Raw genomic sequence first — 22,243 nt, forward strand, 5'->3', positions numbered from 1 at the left:
TGGCAATTGGAGCTGTATTTACTGTAATAATTGTCCGGATGCAGCAACTTGTTTGTCCTTGGTGACGAGAGATCATTCTGATTGTTTCAGCTTTGAGTTCTCCATCGACATGCTGGACTACCTAGACGAGATTCTCAGCTTCCAGCAAGCAGGTAATAACTGAAGGCAGACAAATACCAGTAGGAATGAAAACACGATGCCATTTAAAAAGTGGTCAAATAAAAAATACCACTCTCTCAACAGTACTAGAATCTGTACATTACAGAGAACCCACCAACAGTACTAGAATCTGTACATTACAGAGAACCCACCAACAGTACTAGAATCTGTACATTACAGAGAACCCACCAACAGTACTAGAATCTGTACATTACAGAGAACCCACCAACAGTACTAGAATCTGTACATTACAGAGAACCCACCAACAGTACTAGAATCTGTACATTACAGAGAACCCACCAACAGTACTAGAATCTGTACATTACAGAGAACCCACCAATAGTACTGGAATCTGTGCATTACAGAGAACCCACCAACAGTACTAGAATCTGTACATTACAGAGAACCCACCAACAGTACTAGAATCTGTACATTACAGAGAACCCACCAACAGTACTAGAATCTGTACATTACAGAGAACCCACCAACAGTACTAGAATCTGTACATTACAGAGAACCCACCAATAGTACTAGAATCTGTACATTACAGAGAACCCACCAACAGTACTAGAATCTGTACATTACAGAGAACCCACCAACAGTACTAGAATCTGTACATTACAGAGAACCCACCAACAGTACTAGAATCTGTACATTACAGAGAACCCACCAACAGTACTAGAATCTGTACATTACAGAGAACCCACCAACAGTACTAGAATCTGTACATTACAGAGAACCCACCAACAGTACTAGAATCTGTACATTACAGAGAACCCACCAACAGTACTAGAATCTGTACATTACAGAGAACCCACCAACAGTACTAGAATCTGTACATTACAGAGAACCCACCAACAGTACTAGAATCTGTACATTACAGAGAACTCCCCACCAACAGTACTAGAATCTGTACATTACAGAGAACCCACCAACAGTACTAGAATCTGTACATTACAGAGAACCCACCAACAGTACTAGAATCTGTACATTACAGAGAACCCACCAACAGTAGTACTAGAATCTGTACATTACAGAGAACCCACCAACAGTACTAGAATCTGTACATTACAGAGAACCCACCAACAGTACTAGAATCTGTACATTACAGAGAACCCACCAACAGTACTAGAATCTGTACATTACAGAGAACCCACCAACAGTACTAGAATCTGTACATTACAGAGAACCCACCAACAGTACTAGAATCTGTACATTACAGAGAACCCACCAACAGTACTAGAATCTGTACATTACAGAGAACCCACCAACAGTACTAGAATCTGTACATTGCAGAGAACCCACCAACTAGTACTAGAATCTGTACATTACAGAGAAAGTGATATCACAAATATCCCAGGATATACTGACTCTGTTAAGCAGTTGTCACAGTTCAAATTTTTCAAACAAAGTTAAGGCATATTAATCAATCAAGACATCTATGAAATTATTATTGTAATACAGTGCTTGCATTGCAGGCTGTGTCTTCGAGTTTTTGCTTTATTTACTTTCTTTCCGTAGTGTTTGGTTCACTGGATATGTCCCGCGCCAACTCGATGACGACGTCGGGACAGTGCCGACTCGCTCCCCTCATCCTGTGTATCCTAGATTCTTGCCAGCTGTATGACTACCTGGTCAAGTCTCTTTTCCGACTTCATTCTAGTGAGTGACATCCACATATACTGATGTCTAACAAATGTTAAAAGAACACTGTTGCAGTTTATTCTTACTTCATAGTGCAGACATTTATCAGAGACTTCTTAGTAATTTATCTTACTAGAGCTTCTTACTTGAACATGTTTGTGGTAAGAGTTGGCTAAATGAAGATGAGGTGGTTACAGCACGTGACCTGGCTGAAGTGCCATGGCACCAACAGTAGAAGTTGTTCATAATATCAGCCCCTGGTTTGCTTCAAAAAAACATGATATTGTTTGAGTAGACGTTAAATGCACTCACTCCTATGGTTTTGTCACTCCCTCGCGGGCAGTGGGGTAGCCTAGTGGTTAAAGCGTTTGTCACGTCGAAGATCCGGGTTCGATTCCCCAAATGGGTACAATGTATGAAGCCCATTTCTGGTGTCCCCCACCGTGATATTGCTGGAATATTTCTGAAAGCAGTGTAAAACTAAACTCACTCTCTCCCTTGCTGTTGCAGGTCTGACACCCGACACACTCTCAGGTCACCGAGAGAGATTCCTCAAGGGTTACAAAAGGTAGGTTTACTTTGTCTTTGTCAGAACAATCTGCCTCAAAAGACTACACCAGCTATGTACTGAGTTTGTCCTTGGCACTAAGCAAGGGATGACTATTAATTTCAGCAGTATTAGATTTTATGGGATAATATGGCATTGAAGCCATAATAATGCAGATTTCTCACTGTGAATAATTGGTGTTTCAGGTTAAAACAGTTTTACCACAGCAGTGCCACACTTCAGTATTTCAAGAACCTAGTCCAGGTCCCGGCATTGCCAGAGGTGAGTCATTTGATGTCTTGGTGAAATATTGGTTTGAGAGGCAAAGCGTGTTTTTCTAAGAAGTGCCACAGGCGCTTTGTTAAGAAGTGTTCCTCAAGCAGCCTTTGACATATCTTAAGTCAAACATTTGTCTCAATATACTGGCAGTTTTGTGTACAATTGTATCTTGATGTACATCATCCAAATGTGGCTCAAACCATAGCTATCTCCTGGGTGGGATCAAGAGACTTCTAGGATAGCCCGATACATGTGACTGCTTCTTGACATTTGATGTTGGAAGGCTCTCAGGGTCACATGCTCTCTCTTATATATGCTCATTTTACCCTCCTCTGTAAAAGGCCATGCCATTCTTGGAAGTTCAGTTTTAGGTAATAAAGGGGATCATGGTATTTTGGAGGAGTCAGTCAAACCTTCCTACTTGAGCTTCAGGTTCTAGATTCGCTGAGCTTCAGCTGAAGGCACGGGTTTGATTCCCCACATGGGTACAACTTGTTCAGGTTCTGGAATATTTCTAAAAAGAAACCAAACTCAGTCAGTCAGTCAGGCTCTAGCTAGAGCAAACAAATGTCATGGTTGTTGGAAACTGACCATGACCTTTGACCTTTGCACATGGTTAACCAGTGATTCAGTAACCATACCTGGAAATCTGTTGATTTTATGTTTTGTTGACTTTCATATTTCCTCTCATTAAATATTTGGGGGATACAGTCATCAAAGGAACCACAATTTGTTGCATCCATTGGAAAAATATGGTGCAGTCGCTGGTTGATGTCACAAGCTTAAAATGATTCCGTGTTTTTTTTAGGAACCACCCAACTTCCTGATAGCATCTGACATCAGTAAACATGTGAAGCCTGTAGCAGTAGTCCCATCAGAACCAGAGCCGGAACCAGAACCAGAGCTCGACACCCCAGAGGTGGAAAATGTGGGCAACCTCATAGACACAACTGAGGTAACAGCTCTCAGCATGAATTTCATGTCTGAAGACTTTATAAATTGTGCCATGATGCTTTTGATTTGAATTACCCCTATGTAAAGCATTCATTTCAAATGTAGATTTGTTAGTATATTTGAATAAACTAATATATATTTGAATATACCAACAAATCTGCATTTGACACCTCTGAATTGAAGTTATTTATCAAGCATCTCCCTGTTCTGCATCTTTGGGGTTGAGATGCAAAGCAGTTGTTAGGATGTTTTAGGAGTATTTTTTAAGTCATCCACCATATTTTGTTTGTGCTTGTCATTGAAAGGAGCAAAGCTGCAGGTCACTGTGACATAAGTGGAATAGGGGGCACTGGCTAAAGGAGACACAGTTCACTCGGCAAAACTGCATACCTTAGTCATGCCAGAAACCTGTCGTTATGGGTTCAAATCCTTGTTCACCCTGATTGTTTCGAGGTTTGTCATCTCCATACCCGTGCGGGGCGGTGGGGTAGCCTAGTGGTTTAATCCATTACCACTTCCTGCCGAAGACCTGGGTTCAATTCCCCTCATGGGGAAGCCCATGTCTGGTGTCCCCTGCCGTGATGTTGCTGGAATGTTGCTAAAAGCGGTGTACAACCCAACACACTCACTCAACATACCTGTGATCGTGGATTTTACCAAAGGGGGAACAATCGCAGACCTGCATCACCTAGGGCTCGTGTCCCACATTGAACCAACATGCTGTAAAGCAACACTCACTCACTCTAAGCTGGAATATTGCTGCCAATATTTTCTTCCTGTTTACTGTTTATATTGAATTAGTTACAATGTTCAGATTTTAGGTTGCTTCATTTGGCCTGTATGTCATAGCATTGTTCATAGTTGTGATCTAGATAGAAGATGTGAAGCAGGCTAGCTATTGTCAAAACGTTCGTAGCCCTGCAAACTTCTTAAACCCATTCTTAACACATTAGCTACGATCAAAGTTAAGAATTCTTTGGGTACGAACGTTTCGAGAATAAAGGTCCTTGGCCTAGATTTTCGAAGCTCTCTTAGCGCTAAGATAGTCGTAAGTTAATGTTAATATATGGCACTTACGACTATCTTAGCGCTAAGAGAGCTTCGAAAATCTAGGCCCTGGGAACTTATTGAAACGTTCGTAGAGCTAAGAATTCCTAACTTTGATCGTAGCCAATGTAGTAAGATTGGGCTTAAGACGTTCGTAGGGATATGAACATTTCAAGAATAGCTAACCTGGTCTTTGTTTAGAAAATAATTGTAGTTGCAATGACAATGATCAAACAGGTCTGCATATCATACCTTCCACTGATTTCAATGCATAAATGAAGAAAGGCATTTCTCTTCATAACAAGACTAACAGCAATGTAAACAGTTCCACTACCAAGTTATTGACTCATTTCGCCATGTTTTAACTCTTTGTGACTTCATTAACATGTTCACTAAACAACTGTGTAGAAATCACAGTTGGACTAACATATTCTACTGAATCTCACAAGCCCTGTTGTTGCTAGACTCTATAGTATGCACCCTCCTTTATCAAATGTGTCATTTCTCCATTCTACTGATATGTATCCTGGATCCACACCACAGCCATGTTGTATTGGAGACTATGCCATGAGTTGAATACTGTTCATATAACCTATTGTTTTACTTGGGAAAGAATCTTGCAATATGATTGGTTGGCCATGTTCAGCATAATTTGGTTAAAACCTGACTGAAAATTAAGCTGGTGGTGAATGCATCCAGGGTGTCTGTCACGTAAGAAATGAGATACGCTTCACTAGTAAATCGAGGATGTGTGGCATACTAATTTCTAATACTCTGAGCTCAACACTGATCTTTGCATGCTTGACATGAAGTGTTTGGCCTAGTTGTAGAGAAATACCTCACTAATAACAGCACTCATACACATGAAGGAGGGAAAACAGCAGTAACACATTTGGGACATCAAGATCTGGCCACATATTGGAAAAGTGTCCCTTAGTATGAGACTAGTGTCCATGATAGACCCTAGATACAGTGGTAGAAATTATGGGACTGTCACACAGTTAAAATATTTCAGACCTTTGGTCTTATTTCTTAGTGTAACGTTAATCATTAAAAGAATGCCTTCAGATTCAACAACTATTTTGATCACCGTGATTGAAATTGTGATATATTTTTCATACCCTGAATGTCTGAAATATATACTATATTTTTATCAAGAATTTGGGATAATTTGGATTGATGATGTCTTCCTCGATCCATCACATCAAAACTATGTGAAATGTGGTAGGACTGTGTATTAAAATTAAACACTTGAACATTATATATGTAGAATAGTTCTCTGAATTTGCTGTGTGGCATCTTACTCACTTGAAATTGACCATATCACCTTGTCCTCTGACCTTGACCTCACCCTCTTGCGTCTGCTCTAACCGTCTGCTGTGCTTGAGCCTCTGCTGACAGTGTGGCATGTTCTTGTTTTCCTGCATCAGAATGACAGATTTGACAAAACTTTTGGACAGGAGATGGGCGCATTCAATTTCAACGGACGACCACCTGAACCGGATGAACGGTGAGTTATGGGATATGATGTGTATTTGGGCTGTAATTTCAGTAGCTCTTTATCTTGTATGGACTGGTACAAGCTTTGTAGACCATTAGAATTTTTTCTGGACACGGATTTCTTGTGGAACAAGTCAAAGTACTGTGGATATATGTAGTTACGAGAATTCATCCAGTCTTCTTCTCTGATTAAATATTACCTGATCTGAATACTTTGACAAAGGTATCTGGGATAGAACTGATCTTCAGAAACCCATGCTTGTTTGTAAGAGGCGACTAACGGGATTGGGTGGTCAGGCTCGCTGACTTGGTTGACACGTCATAGGTTCCTCATTGCACAGGTCGATGCTCATGCCGTTGATCCCTGGATTGTCTGGTTCAGACTTGATTATTTACAAACCCCTGCCATATAGCTTGAATATTGCTGAGTGTGGCGTAAAACTAAACTCACTCACTCATATAGACAAAGGTCTCAGAGGAACCCAGAGCAATTTTTGGGGCCTGCCAATATAAATGAAAACGTGCCAGTTCTTGAGATGGCAACTTTTTTAAATGATTCTGCTTCATTTCTCATCCCCTTGATTCTGTAATGTCTGTGTTAGCCAAAGAAGACCTCAACAGAACACATATTTTCCTTCAATAGCACACCATTTGTGTGAATATCCCACGGCTGTCAAAAATGACATATTGTATGAAATACCCACAACAACTTTTTCATGATATGCTTCATGCACAGAGATATCATATCATTTTAATGATATTGTACTTGCAAGAAGCTGTGGAAGCAATGGTTCTTTCAAGTGCCATCCTTTAATTTATGATACCTTTGCCAAAGTCTGCCCTGTGATCGTGTGCTCCAGATCAGTCTGAGAAACAGTATACCATGCTCAGATACAGCCAAACTATCTGAATTACCAACAATTTTTGTCAGAATCTTTACCCAAGATCAGTGTTCACGAATTGTGTTTCAAAGTAACAGGACATTGGGTCCTGTAAGTTTCAGATGTCTGTCTGACCCATTCAAAATTCACAGGACCCATAGAATAAAATTAAACACACATTTCATATTTAACATTTCTTATAACTGGCATTGAAATTTTTAACAAACATAATAAGATTTATAAAGGGCAAATGTCACATATAACAACTTCAGTCAAAGTCATTGTGTACAGTCTGACACTGGGGCCAGCGGGTTATAGACTTCTATCGGACCGTTGGTGAATCTGCCGGATTTGTCAGAGGGTCAGACGCTATTCGTGAACACTGCAAGATATTATTAAGAAGTAAAAGTTACCTTACGCAGAAAATTTGAAAATGGAGTTTGATAAGGGTCTCTTCTTTTATTAGAATTATCAATTTTCAAAAACTATTATTTATTATTCAAATTATTCAAATTTCATGGAAGATGACATTCAAAGAAATGATTGTACATGCATTTTGTGAAAGTTAAACTAGAAAATTGTTCTGAAACGCTCATTTGATGTGCTATTGTTTTATATTTGTCCTTCAGTGACCAGCTTATAGAACGACTTCAAAGAGAGATTGAGTTCCTGAAACAAGAGATGCACAGAATGAAGACAGAGGTATTGTTCCCACAACCTCTGGTTGTCAGTTGATAGGATGTTGATTCATGGAAATATCAATATGCTATCAGTAATGTTATAAGATCAAGAGGCACATAATGATTTTCTGCAATTAAGTGTAGCCATATGTGTCATTTGTATCTGCTAGTTTCTCTCTGTAACTGAACCAGCATTGTAAGCATGACCTGAAACTGTACTGTATAGATACAATGTATGTATATTCATTTATCAACATATTGATTCTATGCAGCCATTGTGACGAAAATGTCTTTGATTTGACAAAGAATATAAAACTGAATCGTTGAATGTCACTGCATATCGCTGTATCAATGTACTAATGTGTTCTTAATGTAGATGTATCAGTAGAAAGTTCTGAATATCAGTTCTGAGGGACCGTTCATAATTTATGGCAAGGTGGGGTCACCCATTTTGTTCTGGGGAGGCAAGGGGGTCAAGTTTGTACACATGGACTAGTTGGGGCAGCAATTCTGTACTTAAACATATTTAAATATTTTGCTTAAAAATTAGCTGAGGGGGGCGTGTCACTGATTTTGTACATGACATGCAGCACGGGGTCACTTATTTTGTACATAAATTTGGGGGGGGTCATTCACATTGTACATGCTTCTCCATGACAATCATCATCACCCCCCTAGCCCTAAATTATGAATGGTCCCTTAGTTAATCGTTTACTGCCAGAGAAATGACTAGATTTTCTGAGATCACCATGGATATGATGGTCACTCAGAGGGCGGAAATACAATGAATCAACCTAGTACACGTTTGGTGTTAACTGCTACACAACTACAGGTCTACACATTTAGTATTTATCAATATATTTCAGGGCTCCGTTTCTCAAAGCGACCGTAGTGCTAAGTAACTCCCATACTTTCACATAGACTTACCACTGTTGTAACTCTATGATCGCTTTGAGGAACGGGGCCCAGAATGATTAATGAATGCATTGATTATTATGATACTTTTTGAGTCAGTTGTACGGTTTTCATATTTCATATCAATGTCACCTCTATAATACTATTATTATTGCTATTAACAACAGATGTGATTGTTCTTGAAGTATAAAATAGTATAGTGTGAACTTTTGGTCGTGAACTTTGATAAGTATATGTCTAAGCAGTTGTCACAAGAATTTATGACATGGTTTTGTCTCTTCCAGGATGGTAGAATCATCCAGTCTTTAAAGGATGAAATCAGCAAACTGGAGAAGCTGTTATCAGAACTAAGGCTATCAGCTGATAAAGCATTAAAGGTAAAACATTCATTTCAGTCTGCAAGAAAAATGTAATGTGTTGATTGTTCAGTCATCTGAATTTTATGTGCAGAGTTGCCTCCCTTTGGCACATCATGACCCGATAACTGTGGCTTTGACTCTGCGATTCGTCCTTATAAGTGCTTATGAAATTTACAAAGGTGCTAAATGTCTGGGACTTGCAAGGGCATATTAAGCTGACACTGTGATATGATTGGAATACTGTTAAAGTGGCCAGAAAATCAAACTGTAAGACTTTCTTCTTGAAGAAGACCCGTGAAGATCTGGGTTAGAATTGATCTTCAGTAACTCATGCTTGTCGTAAGAGGTGACTAACAGGATTGGGTGGTCAGGCTCACTGACTTGGTTGGCACATGTCATCGTATCCCAACTGCGTAGATCGATTCTCATACTGTGGATCACTGGATTGTCTGGTCCAGACTCGATTATTTACAGACCGCCGCCATATAGCTCGAATATTGCTGAGTGTGGCGTAAAACTAAACTAACTAACTAACTCTTCTTGAAGAATGCTAAATGTCCAAGACATGCAGGGCAACATTAAGCTGACAAGGTGTGATATGACTGGAGTACTGTTATGGTGGCCAGAAAATCAAACTCACTCACTGTAAGACTTTCTTCTTGAGAAGGAACTTACAGGGGCACATTAAGCTGACATTCACTTTTAAGCATGAGAAGTCAATATTTTTTAATTTGGGGGTGCGGGAAGAATTTTGCTCCAGTTTTTCCTGACCAGCTTGTACTGGTGTTATGTGTTTTCCAGGACAGTGAGACAATGAAGAAGGAGAGAGATGAAGCACAGGCCAGTCTAGATGCCTTGGCAAAGCTACCTGAAGCTGAGAGTGAGTATACTACTTTTGTGCCATTCACTTGTGCGGACCATCTGTAACAAGGGAGATAATTCTGGGATATACAACTTCTCTGTTTCAGTGAAGGTGATGTTTTATAATAGGTTAAATGAGAGATGTCACATTCACTGTAAGGAAGAAGTTATATGTACATAGAATTATCTCCCTTGTTCATCATACCTACATCTCAATGCCGTTTGTAGAAGAAATTGTGAACAGCTGGGTTGCAATGCCAGATTTGGCATGTCTATCATCCCAAACAAAATGTCCATCCGTCTGTCTGCCTGTCTTGTGTTTCTTTATGTGTCCGCAGTAGCTCGGTCGATTGTATATGGAGGATGCTAAACGACCTTCCATGTAGTATCATTTTTAATCAATGAGTTAATGATTTGGTATCAAACAAGTGAAAGCGAAATGGTATTTCATGGAAGCGAGTATCAGCATTGTGATGTCATAACTGTAAACCATTATGACTTCATACGTCCTGCAGTATTACACTAGTGTAATATTGCGTAAAAATGTTAAACTGCAGTAACACTGCGAGTATTAAGTTATCGTATCACATTGTTCAGGAAGTTATATCAAGCACTGGTTGGTCTCCTTGAACTTGGATTTACAGGATGTAATATAGCTAGAATATTTCAAGCTGTGGTTCAAAGCAGTTTTCTTCTTCTTGTTTGACCATGCAGAACAAGCGAAGGCCAACCAAGAGAAGTTCCAGAAGATGAAGGACATCTATGGGAAACTGAGGGAGGAGCATGTGCAGCTTCTCAGGAATGTGAGTATCGTGGGGATGTGAGCATACAGGATGTAGATATTGGGGGATGTTAAGGATGCCACGATACATCGATGCATCGATACTTTTTCTAAGACGATACAATTAACTTTTTAATCTCTGAGAATAAAAAATGTTGATCTTTTCATGGACAGTTATAAAATATGAAATATTAATGTTCAAAATGTAACTAAATTTATGCAATAATGTTGCGAAAATCATTATCGTGATACGTATCGAATCGCAACATGGTTATCGTGATACGTATTGATTCATGAAACTTATGTATCGTGACATCAATAAGGGATGTACTCACAAGAACTTTGTGTTCTGGTGCTGTAACCATTGACAATCTGCCATTGAAGTGGGTATAAACTCCCAACTAAGCTGATTGGGTTTGTGATGATTGTGATGTGGCAGTATCCTTTAGTTGGTCAAAGTTTTGTTGCATTTGTTGATAGCCAGGCATACTACTGGCAGGCTTCAGGACAATATAACATTTAATCTTTCCAGCATGCTGATGTAACAAAACAACTTGCTTCAGAGAAGAAAGCAGCTGATGAGAAGGAGCAAGTTATTAAGGTAAGGGATGATCACTGCACAGTCACCTAATTTGTTTATTTAAATCAAGCTCTGAAAATGATGTCTAATATTTAAGAAGCAGATATTCAGACTGTGACTTGAGGACACCTGTTCACAAACAGGTTCCATGTCCTCATGGGTGGCCAAGTCAAAGATCAAGTCATAGTTTGGCTGTGGAGAGTTACCTCCCTTAGGTGTGCCAGAACCTTTGTTTATGGTCATGGGTTGATCCTCAATTCCCCCTGATTACATTTCAAGGTGTGGATAGTTACCCCCCTTAGGTGTGCCAGAACCTTTGTTTATGGTCATGGGTTGGTTCCTCAATTCACCCTGATTACATTTCTAGGTTTGCCAACACCACTGCCATGCATGAGAGTTTCTGCAAATCATGTTAGACTTTCTTCCCATATATTGACGGAAATAATGTTCAATGAGGCACTAAACCCAACTCACTGTTGATGGTGGTGTCTTTCATAGTCAGATAACAAACAGGCCATTTTGATGAGGTGAGGGGGATTGATGGTCAGTTACTGATAATGATCCTTTATGTTTATGGGATGTTGTGTAGCTTCATAATGTGGTAGTTCTGTTCCTCATAGGATGTGCTTGTGTGAAGACAATCTCTATGGTTCTGTTCCTCACAAGGTTATACTGTGTGTGAAGACCAATCTCTATGGTTTTGGAATGGCTGAAAGTTTGGAATATTGGCGTAAAACCAAACTCACTCACTCACCTAATTTTGGAATGGCTGCAAGTTTCAAGACTACAACCTCACTCACTCGAGATACTTTATTCCAGGATTTTGTTTTGTTATAATCCACAACTGTATGTAATTGTTACATGGTATCAAATAAGCAAAGTAATTTATTGCAATGATTTTTTGTCAAATATGTTTATTTCACACTGTCTGCACTTGTTAAAGCTGTCACTTGTGTTTTAAACTGATCTTCTTGATGTTGCATGGCTTAGTGTTCTAGAGAGAATTCAGGTCACGATTAATAATTTCAACAACCTCAATGCTCACTCACCTAACAGTTTTGACACAGATCACTTTTTTTTTTATCACACTAAACAAATAACAGCTGTGGTTTGTTAAGATTTCCACATCATCATGTGAGAGCTGTTGGAGTATGTGAATATTTGCTGTTTATAACCAGTCTAGTTGGATGTTGTTTTTTACACTTTGTCCTTTGTCAAAGTAGATGTAGATAATTGAAACCAGTGAGTAAAGTATGGTGGTAGAAATCAGTCACGATCTATACATCTCAAAGTAAGTTAAGGACCACCCCATTCCCTCATTTTACTATGGTTGAGGCTAGACAGAAAAAATGAAAAATTTGGGATGATTGTTTTTAGCAGTATATATTTGGATATATTGTATATTTAGTCCTATAAAGGGATTGAGAAGGATCATATTGGATTGAGCTATACAAAATCGTTCCATGTTTTTTTTAAAAATTAGTTCATGTTTTTTTTAAATTAACGATGCTATTTAAACATGTCTGTCTACATTCTTAAGAATCTTATTCATTTCTCTGTAAGGATACTGCTATGTATATGGAAGCCATATGAACAATGTGAAGTGTTCTGGGACATGTATGTTTGCAGTTTTTTCTACAAAATAAGGGGTGTTGGGGTAGCCTAGTGTTTAAAGTGTCCACTCATCATGCCGAAGACCCGAGTTTCGATTTCCCACATGGGTACAATGTGTTAAGTCCATTTCTGGTGTCTCCTGCCGTGATATTACTAAAAGTGTCGTAAAACTAAACTCACTCACTCATTCTACAAAATTAAACAGAACCTAAATTTCAACAATTTTTATGCACTAAAGTACAGAAAACAATTACCTTCTTTTGGTTGACCCTTCCCATGACCTCCTACGTCTGTTTTACAGTCCATTTTCACAACTGACCAACCCTTCTGCTCTGTGAAACCCCTCAGTTCTAGTTTTCCTCAGATTCTGCATCTCCGAGCTCACTGGGGCTTATGTTCAATTAAAATGGAGATACATGTACTTGTTTCTCTCAAAATTATATCTTTTCAGAGACTAAGCATTTGTCTATGTCCCTCCCTGAATAGACCAGAGGTAAAAGCCCTACCTTTAAGTATAGTGTGTCCATTTCTTCATGATCTTTCCAAAATATTTTCATGACCACTCCCCCTATAATTAATGAGGTCTCCCAGGGCAGTTGTAGATTGTGAACCTACCTGAAATTGGTGGCTGTGATTGGTGGAATATTTGATAGGAGAGTGAAGGCTTACAGCTGTGTAGGGTTGCTCTAACCGTCTGTGCATGACCTGCCTATTGTGATGTGCATGCCCTGTGTTGATGTGATGTCAGGAGGCAAAGATGGACCTCCAGCGCCTCGAGGAAGAGAAGCAGGTCATCCACAATAACCTGCAGAAAAGTGCAGATGAGGTCACTGGACAGCTGGCTGAAGTCACTGGTAAATGTTCTATGCTGGAGAATCAGAAAGAGGTGAGGGCCATGTCACGTTTGCAGCAGCAGATCCTGGCTTGTGCATGCTGCTACTGTGTTTAGCTTTGTGTGGGTGAATGGGTTTTGTGTTGAAAGGGTCAAGGATGGACTTATGCAGATAATGAACGGTAAGTTGGCTCTAAATGCAGAAAGTACTACAGAGGACTTGGATGTCATTTGTTATTATGAACTTCATTACTTGAAATTAATAAATTTGTCCACTTGCAACAATATGTCAATTTTTCACTGTTTTTGATGTTGACATTAATTGATTTAATGTCCTGTGCATTTAACAGTCTGTGCCCTAAAGATTTGTCTACTTATCCGAACATGGCTCTAAACGACATTTTGGCCTTTCTCAGAATTACTGAAAAGAATTTTACCAGAATCTGCACAGGAGTAGTGATGATAATTTTGGGAAGTGTTGAATAGCAGGCAAGATATATTATAGACATAATTGGCCCACTTATAGTTAGAACCACTGATCCCTGTAAACATGGAGGTCTGTCACCGCAAGGTAAGATTTCATAGTCATATAAGCATGTCTGCTTGTTTGCCGTCATAGGGGAGACAACTCTCAACAACAAGCATGTGTTAAGGAGAGATAACCCTACCGAGCAGTGTGGTATGTATGGTCAGCATGAACTAACAGCATGTCTTATGTGGCTGTGAAAGGTCTCTACAGCTCGCCTGAACATAACAATGGTGTCGGTTAATGTATTGGCAGGCTGCTGGCTTGGATGAGTTCTATGAGGGATGGCAGAAGAGCAAGGTAATGCTAGGTTGCTGTTGAATCTGTGTATGAGACAGTATATGTATACACATCATTTGTAATCAATCCAGCTTTTGTATCATAAACATTCCCATGTAGCCACTCCTGCTTATATACCGATGATGCTTATGAAGATCATTCAGTTCACCAACCTTGATCTTACCAATGTGTTGTAACATATTTTGTATGTACTGAATAGGGGTGGTGGGGTAGCCTAGTGGTTAAAGCGTTGGCTCGTCACGCCGAAGACCCGGGTTCGAATCCCCACATGGGTACAGTTTGTGAAGCCCATTTCTGGTGTTCCCCGCCGTGATGTTGCTGGAATATTGCTAAAAGTGATGTAAAACCAAACTCAGTCAGTCAGTCAGTATGTACTGAATAAATAAAATAGACAACCTGTAGCTGAGGAAGATTACGGAAGATGCCTTCTTGGTTTGGTGTTATTACCCAGTTGGGAATTTCATTTTTTATCAAAGCATACACAGTTATGATCCAACATATATCTACATGATTGTGGTCTCACATGCCTAAATATTTATTTATAAGGCGAGAGGCGGTGGGGTAGCCTAGAGGTTAAAGCGTTCGCTCGTCACGGCGAAGACCTGGGTTCGATTCCCCGCATGGGTACAAGGTGTGAAGCCCATTTATGGTGTCTGCCACAAAGATATTGCTGGAATATTGCTAAAAGCGGCGGAAAACCATACTCACTCACTCATAAGGCGACCGCCATAGAGCTGGAATATTGCAGAGTGCGGCGTAAAACTAAAACTCATAAGGCGAAATAATTGCCTAAATATCACATCATAGTAACCCTTCTGACCAATAGCCATGTGATGGTGACAAAGACATGTGCCTGAAGGTCACTGTATTTAGAAGCGTCAATATCTTTTGTTGTTTTTCATTTTAGGACCTTGATAGTAAAGTAAAGAATTTAGAGGACAGCAAATCTTCTCTAGAATCCCAGTTAGAGGAAAGTCAGACATCAGTCGCCTCCCTTGAATCCCGTCTGTCTGAGGTGCAGCAAGGAGGGGACCAGCGAGAGCAGGAGCTGTGCGGTCAGCTGTCCTCACTGCAGGCAACTTTGTCCACCACACAGAAGGAGAATGAGGAGAGTGAGAAGAGGCTGAGTGAACAGGTGTCCCAGCTGCAGGCTCAGTTGGACCAAACTCTGGCTGAGAAGGCCTCGAAAGAGGAGTCTCTGACCCAGACGCTTGATAAACTGCAGAAACAGTTGGATCAGCTGAGGACAGACAAGCAGGACAGTGAAAGTCGGCTTGGTGGACAGATTGATGACCTGCACAAGAAGCTGTTAGGTGAGGGTGTAGTGAGTGAGTTAGAATCTAATATTGCATCAGCAATATGTCGGGCATATTGCAACAAGACCAGCAACACATTCCCAGTACCTCATGCTGAATTAAACAAGAATCTTGTCATTACAATGACGCTGATGAGGCTGATTGTGCATAATTCAGCCCTAAATAAGGGATATTTCCTCATGCTATCAATCACAGGTTTGTCTGGACTGGATTATTTACAAGACACTGTGATACATGCTTGATTGGCATGTTAGAAGATGGATTTGATAAACATACAGAATTTTCTGGATTTCATCTTCTATTTATTCTTTGATACAATGTTTTGGGGCCTGTTCTGGCCCCATCATCAGGTAAAACTGATGAACAGTAACAGTCACAATACACTGTGATACAGTTAAAACCAGGCTGATAGCGAAGTAATCACTCCATCACTTAGGATACTATAGGGCAATATGAACCAAGTAAACTACTTATGTATACAGCATGTTAGGAAGAAGTGTATCTATTGAGTGAGGAAGGCTGACATGTGCCTGTATTGCAGAGAGGGGCGTGTCAGAAGGAAAGGCCATAATACAGGACGCCCTGGAGCAGAACGAGAACCCAACACACACAACTGTCACCTGTACAGCAGGTAGGCTGACCAATACAGTGATAAGAGCACAGCCTTGTGTCAGTCAACTGAAAAGGCATTCTGCTGGTAGCAATATGTGATTAGCTGCAGGGATTAATCTGGCCACTCAGAGGCTGTTTGGTACCAAGTCTGCGGATAACAACAGTGAAAGTTCCCAATTTGGATTTAAAAATTCCCAGTACCACATGAATAACCAAAATGAAAGCATAGTAAATTAATATGAATGACCAGAGTTTGGTCTGGACTGAATACAGCAAAAGAAATTATTTTATCCTATGAAGTTAAGTACTTACAGTTACTGTTAAAAAGATTTGGAGTGTATTAGTTTTATTTTACATTTACTTCCATTTATGCTTCCAGTAGAAGTCAATCATTACATCCTGTTTAGTGAAATGTGTTCATGATGTCGATCTCTAGTTTATGTGCTCCAGGCCGTCTTGGTATGAAGCTGAGTCTTTTGTTTCCAGAATATTTACTGATGAGGGCAGAACCTCTGTTGGAGAGTCTGACGAAGCTACGACAGAGTCATGGTGCATACACTGGGGAAAAGAAAGGTGAGGTTTCCATAGGTATGCAGGGGTGGAAATAACCCATTGCCTGACATCCGAGTCCAGTGTTTTTTTCTGTCGGGCAAGCAAATTTGTATATCACACTGTACCGGTGTCCAGTTGACTTTCCGATGTTAATTATGTTGTTTCTTTTAAAAAATCAACAAGAAAACGGCAGGTATAGTGGAAAAATTATCAGGGCAAGTGATTTTCCATGTGCCACTGTTCCGGAGTACACTAGCAATTTTAAAGTTATTTCCACCCCTGGGTATGGAAATAATACCTGCAGTTATACTTTGTAGGACTACTTGTACGACACCTGGCATGACAACTGGTTTGAAACCTTGTAAGATAGGACTACAAATAGTATCCTGTTAGTTTAAACTCCCCAAATTTGTTATACTAGAAAATGTCTAGGACAACATGGTTTTGTTCATGTCACTATAGTTAATCTGTCATGGCTTCCACTTATTTTGATCGTTTCAAAGTTGTGTCAGAAATCAAATTTCTATGTCATCTTAATGGCTGATTTTGAAGTTTCTTTTTTTCAGGTATCAGATTGTGTGGTAGGTCTTCATACTGTGGAATTTAACCTGTTTGTTTCAGATTTAGATATACTGATTGGTACAATCAGCATGTTTTCACATCGAATGAGTGACTGTATCGTGCATGGGTTTGCCACGTCCCACTCTGCACAGATAGAGCCGGGGGAGGAACTAGCCAATGCTTGTCGAGATACAGGGACTTCCGGGGTGTCACTGCTGGATGCTGTTGGCAAAGGTAGGCTGTGTGTATCTGCTGTCAGAGGCCTTGTCTTTGATTTAAAGGACAGGGCCCCGTTCCTCAAAGCGATCGTAGTGCTATGACAGTCGTAACTCCCATACTTTATCATAGACTTACGACTGTCGTAGGGCTACAATCGCTTAGAGGAACAGGGCCCTGTGGCAAACATGCTGACTCAGGATATTGATATCATAATGAGACTTTGTTTTTTCTATCAATCTGAGTGGTGGACACCTTCTTCCATCAAAAGGAGGATAATTTTATTGTTGATTAACAGTGTGAACATAACCTTACCCTGATAATCTTGTATATTTGTGACAGTGAGTACTGTCAGCTATTGGGGATTTGTTCTCAAGATTATCACTGTAACCTTTTAGTGCCCGACAGGCAGCTAGGGTTGTAGTCACCCCATGAATAGTGAATAGTATCTATAGATAAACCTTGTTGTTTTCTGACCATTTTATGAATCACTGTTGACTGTGAAGCAACATTCACTTTTAGTGTAAAGTTGTTTGCCTTTTCTTGTAGGTGGCAGTGCAACATCCGAGGTGGATGATTGCATCCAGAAAGTGCAATATTTGATGAAGCTGGCAGAGGACCTAGTCCCCAAGATGGAGGACGTCAAAGCCGAGGAGATTGGGGACCTAGTGGACAAGGAGATGTCCTCAACAACCAAAGCCATTGAAGAGGCAGCAAGGAAGATAGAGGTGAGTCACACTTGCTCTGGACACAAACTAGGCAGATCCTTCAAGAGTCTTAAGGTGCTACCCAGCAAACTTTATTCCCTGTTGGGTGCATGTGAATCTGATCTCTTTTCTTTCCTGGGTTTGAATTGGTCCCCAGCAAACAAATGCATGCACACACGCACCATTCAAGCACATAAGATGTGGAAAGCTAGATGTTAGTCTGAACCTGCTCTGTTTTTGTTCAACAGGAGATGCTGCAGAAGACGAGGGAGGACAATACGGGTATCGAGCTGGAGGTGAACGAAAGAATCTTAGACGCCTGCACAGCTCTCATGAAGGTCAGTAAAGGGAGACCACTCTAGTGACATGAAACTGTTCCTTGGATGAAATTGTAAGCAGCTTGAATATGAGCGGAACATATGTCTTTCTTCATTCCAGGTCCACTCGTGAAGGTCTGGGTTAGAATGTGCCTTCAGTAACCCATGCTTGTCGTAAGAGGCAACTAACAGGATCGGGTGGTCAGGCTTGCTGACTTGGTTGACACATGTCATCGGTTCCCAATTGCGCAGGTCGATGCTCATGCTGTTGATCACTGGATTGTCTGGTCCAGACTCGATTATTTACAGACCGCTGCCATATAGCTGGAATATTGCTGAATGTGGCGTAAAACTAAACTCACTCCCTCACTCCATGACAAGAACAACATTGGTTTCTTGAGAATTTAAAGTTATTTTTAGAATATTTTGTTTGTGGACAATCCTTCTTGAACAGTTGCTCTCAGTTAAAAGTCATATATTTTTAGAAGATGGGCCTGGTTTGGCATATATTTTTCTCTCTCATGTGTTGCTATTCCAGTTTAACTCTGGTGTGTGTTCATAAAACAGGTACCTTTACCAGTAATGTGTTTGCTCTATATTTTTGACTCACTTTAGCTGTGTCTTGTTTCAGGCCATTAAGGTGCTAATAGAGAAATCCAGGGATGTGCAGAAGGAGATTGTACTTCAGGGCAGGGTGAGTAGCCAACTGTCCAGGGTGGAGATGTTATCATTGCCTCGTTTTTGGGGTGTCATAATTATCAAGGGCCATATGTGGCCAGGCAGTTGTAGTTGCCAGAATTCCTTGGTTTATAATTTTAGTTTGAATCTCAGCTCAACCAAGCTGCGACTTTTCTTTATCTGAAGAATATGTGTACTTTCAGGGTTTAATAGAAGGGGCTGTCTTCAGTGCCCAAATCACTTTGTATGTTCCTTCTACACAAAGCTGACACTCACTGATATCAGTGACATGTTGACACTCTGTGTCCACTGGCCTTGAGTTAGGATCTTGTCCAAAGCTGCCAGTGTTTGTTCATTTTAGCTGCAACACTGTAATCCTCACAGAGAAGCTGATATTCGGTGTTAAGAGTGAAATGTCCTGGGGAGCTGTTAACTGAACTCACTCACCCTCCCTATGTCACCAGGTCACTGGTACATCCACAGTAGCTCCATGTGTCTTTTTGAATGTTCAGGGGTGGTGGGGTATCCTAGTGGTTAAAGTGTTTGCTCGTCACGCCACAGACCCGGGTTTGATCCCCCACATGGGTACAATGTGTGAAGCCCATTTGTGGTGTCCCCCGGGCGTGATATTGCGGGAATATTTCCAAAAAATGGCATAAAACTCATCTCACTCACTGAATGTTTCAGGGGACGTCGACAGCCAAAGATTTTTACAAGAAACATCACCGCTGGACAGAGGGTTTAATATCTGCTGCCAAGGCTGTGGGCTTTGGTGCCTCCACACTCATGTAAGTAACATTAGAAACATAGAGAATATGTTGTGTGTTTGCTGTGTTACATCATTGTTCACTGAGTGGATGTGGATGTTTGCAGGGAGGCAGCAGACAAGCTGGTGAAGGGTGAGGGCAAGTTTGAGGAACTGATGGTGTGTGCCCAGGAGATCGCAGCCAGCACAGCACAGCTTACTGTAGCCTCCAAGGTCAAAGCTGATCGAGGGAGTCAAGGATTGTCAGAGCTGTCTCGGGCGTCAAAGGGAGTTAATCAGGCCACAGGAAATGTTGTGGCATCTGCCAAAACTGCATCACAGATAGTTGAAGATAAGAGTAAGTCAACTTTCTGCCATTTTTGCTGGGTTTGGTTATGTTCATGAAAAATAGGTTTTGTTATTATTTGTCTCATATAACCTAAAATCCACACAAATATTATTCACAAATGGTATTTCCCATAAGAATTGATTGCCAAAACAATGAAAATTGCAAGTTAGTTTTATCTCAGGTTGTTATCTCCCCTGTATCCATGACAACTAAATGATATTGACTGATTGTGTGATATTTACTGTGTAGAAGCATGATCTGCATGTACAATCAAAGTCAATCACTGTCAAACACTTCAGCTTCCAATATATTACTGTACTGGTACCTGTATCACAGTATATAGTCATGCAATTCCTTTAACCAACACACAGTCCTCACTGAAACAGATGCTCACTCTTCAGTCCCTGAAGGCAATGTGGGTTTGATAAATGCCCCAGGTCCTTACATAAAGGGAGAACCAGTTCCTGATAGGGTCATCTTAATTGGATTCTGTATCAGAATATGTCCCAAGTACCTCATGCTGATCTAAAGCATGTGATCTGAGGCACTGTGGCAACCTGAATCTTTTTTGTTATGATGTTCAAAAGCATCATTACCAAAACTCAAGCATTATGTATAATTATATATTGAGCAGCAAGTGCAGCCTGTTTTTGCCTCGTGAAAGTAGGTTTCATTTCCTAAAATCAAGCCCCAAGTAGTCAGGCTCACTCAGACCCGACTTCACTTGTAAACACTTGCTACCGCCTGTAAGCAGGAGATGTACACTGTCGTTACTGTTTCAGATCTGATGGACTTCACCCAGCTGTCTCTCCATGACACAAAGAAGATGGAGATGCAGACTCAGGTTAGTGGGATACCCAATGGTTGTACAAATGTACAAATTGCTGATCTCAAGCTTGGACTATTTTGGACTGTCTTCAATGTTTTCTCATTTCGCCCTGTGTCACACTGTGCAATCACTATGACATGCCATAATATAACTGGAACACTGTTCATAGCACCATTTAATAAAACCTATTTCATATGTGGTCATATGTTCTAACTGTCCTACCATGTCTCATCACATGCTGGCCTTGTCTCACCATGTCTCATCACATGTCCTTGTCTCACCATGTCTCATCACATGCTGTCCTTGTCTCACCATGTCTCATCACATGTTGTCCTTGTCTCACCATGTCTCATCACATGATGTCCTTGTCTCACCATGTCTCATCACATGTTGTCCTTGTCTCACCATGTCTCATCACATGTCCTTGTCTCACCATGTCTCATCACGTTTTCCTTGTCCTACCATGTCTCATCACATGCTGTCACTGTCTCACCATGTCTCATCACATGTTGTCACTGTCTCACCATGTCTCATCACATGTCCTTGTCTCACCATGTCTCATCACGTTGTCCTTGTCCTACCATGTCTCATCACATGCTGTCACTGTCTCACCATGTCTCATCACATGCTGTCCTTGTCTCACCATGTCTCATCACATGTCACAGTCTGACCATGTCTCATCACATGCTGTTCTTGTCTCACCATGTCTCACCATGTCCTTGTCTCACCATGTCTCACCGCATGTTTTCACTGTCTCACCATGTCTCATTCCATGTTGTCCTTGTCTCACCATGTCTCATCACATGTTGTCCTTGTCTCACCATGTCTCATGTTTTCACTGTCTCACCATGTCTCATCACATGTCCTTGTCTCACCATGTCTCATCACATGTTGTCCTTGTC

The 22,243-nt window shown here is 40.6% G+C and overlaps 1 protein-coding gene across 4 annotated transcripts in view; it reads left to right on the plus strand.

The window, feature by feature from the left end:
- LOC124264161 (huntingtin-interacting protein 1-like) overlaps window positions 1-22,243 on the plus strand; it is a 31,679-nt gene that overhangs the window by 130 nt on the left and 9,306 nt on the right. For 2 of the 4 annotated variants that reach the window (XM_046698900.1, XM_046698901.1), the window contains exons 2-23: window positions 91-152; window positions 1,681-1,821; window positions 2,314-2,371; window positions 2,557-2,632; window positions 3,438-3,584; window positions 6,061-6,140; window positions 7,641-7,713; window positions 8,891-8,983; window positions 9,767-9,845; window positions 10,541-10,629; window positions 11,140-11,208; window positions 13,550-13,687; window positions 15,367-15,772; window positions 16,317-16,406; window positions 16,874-16,960; window positions 17,561-17,734; window positions 18,266-18,444; window positions 18,672-18,761; window positions 19,372-19,434; window positions 20,106-20,206; window positions 20,292-20,521; window positions 21,295-21,356. In XM_046698900.1, the coding sequence (XP_046554856.1) occupies window positions 91-152; window positions 1,681-1,821; window positions 2,314-2,371; window positions 2,557-2,632; window positions 3,438-3,584; window positions 6,061-6,140; window positions 7,641-7,713; window positions 8,891-8,983; window positions 9,767-9,845; window positions 10,541-10,629; window positions 11,140-11,208; window positions 13,550-13,687; window positions 15,367-15,772; window positions 16,317-16,406; window positions 16,874-16,960; window positions 17,561-17,734; window positions 18,266-18,444; window positions 18,672-18,761; window positions 19,372-19,434; window positions 20,106-20,206; window positions 20,292-20,521; window positions 21,295-21,356 (2,587 nt within the window). The remainder of the gene's footprint in view (window positions 1-90; window positions 153-1,680; window positions 1,822-2,313; window positions 2,372-2,556; window positions 2,633-3,437; window positions 3,585-6,060; window positions 6,141-7,640; window positions 7,714-8,890; window positions 8,984-9,766; window positions 9,846-10,540; window positions 10,630-11,139; window positions 11,209-13,549; window positions 13,688-15,366; window positions 15,773-16,316; window positions 16,407-16,873; window positions 16,961-17,560; window positions 17,735-18,265; window positions 18,445-18,671; window positions 18,762-19,371; window positions 19,435-20,105; window positions 20,207-20,291; window positions 20,522-21,294; window positions 21,357-22,243) is intronic. The other 2 variants (XM_046698898.1, XM_046698899.1) reach the window with 2 other exon arrangements.

The sequence above is a fragment of the Haliotis rubra genome, unplaced genomic scaffold, assembly GCF_003918875.1.
Source record: "Haliotis rubra isolate DU_JTF1 unplaced genomic scaffold, ASM391887v1 Scf910, whole genome shotgun sequence".
Classification (NCBI taxonomy): Eukaryota; Metazoa; Mollusca; class Gastropoda; order Lepetellida; family Haliotidae; genus Haliotis; species Haliotis rubra.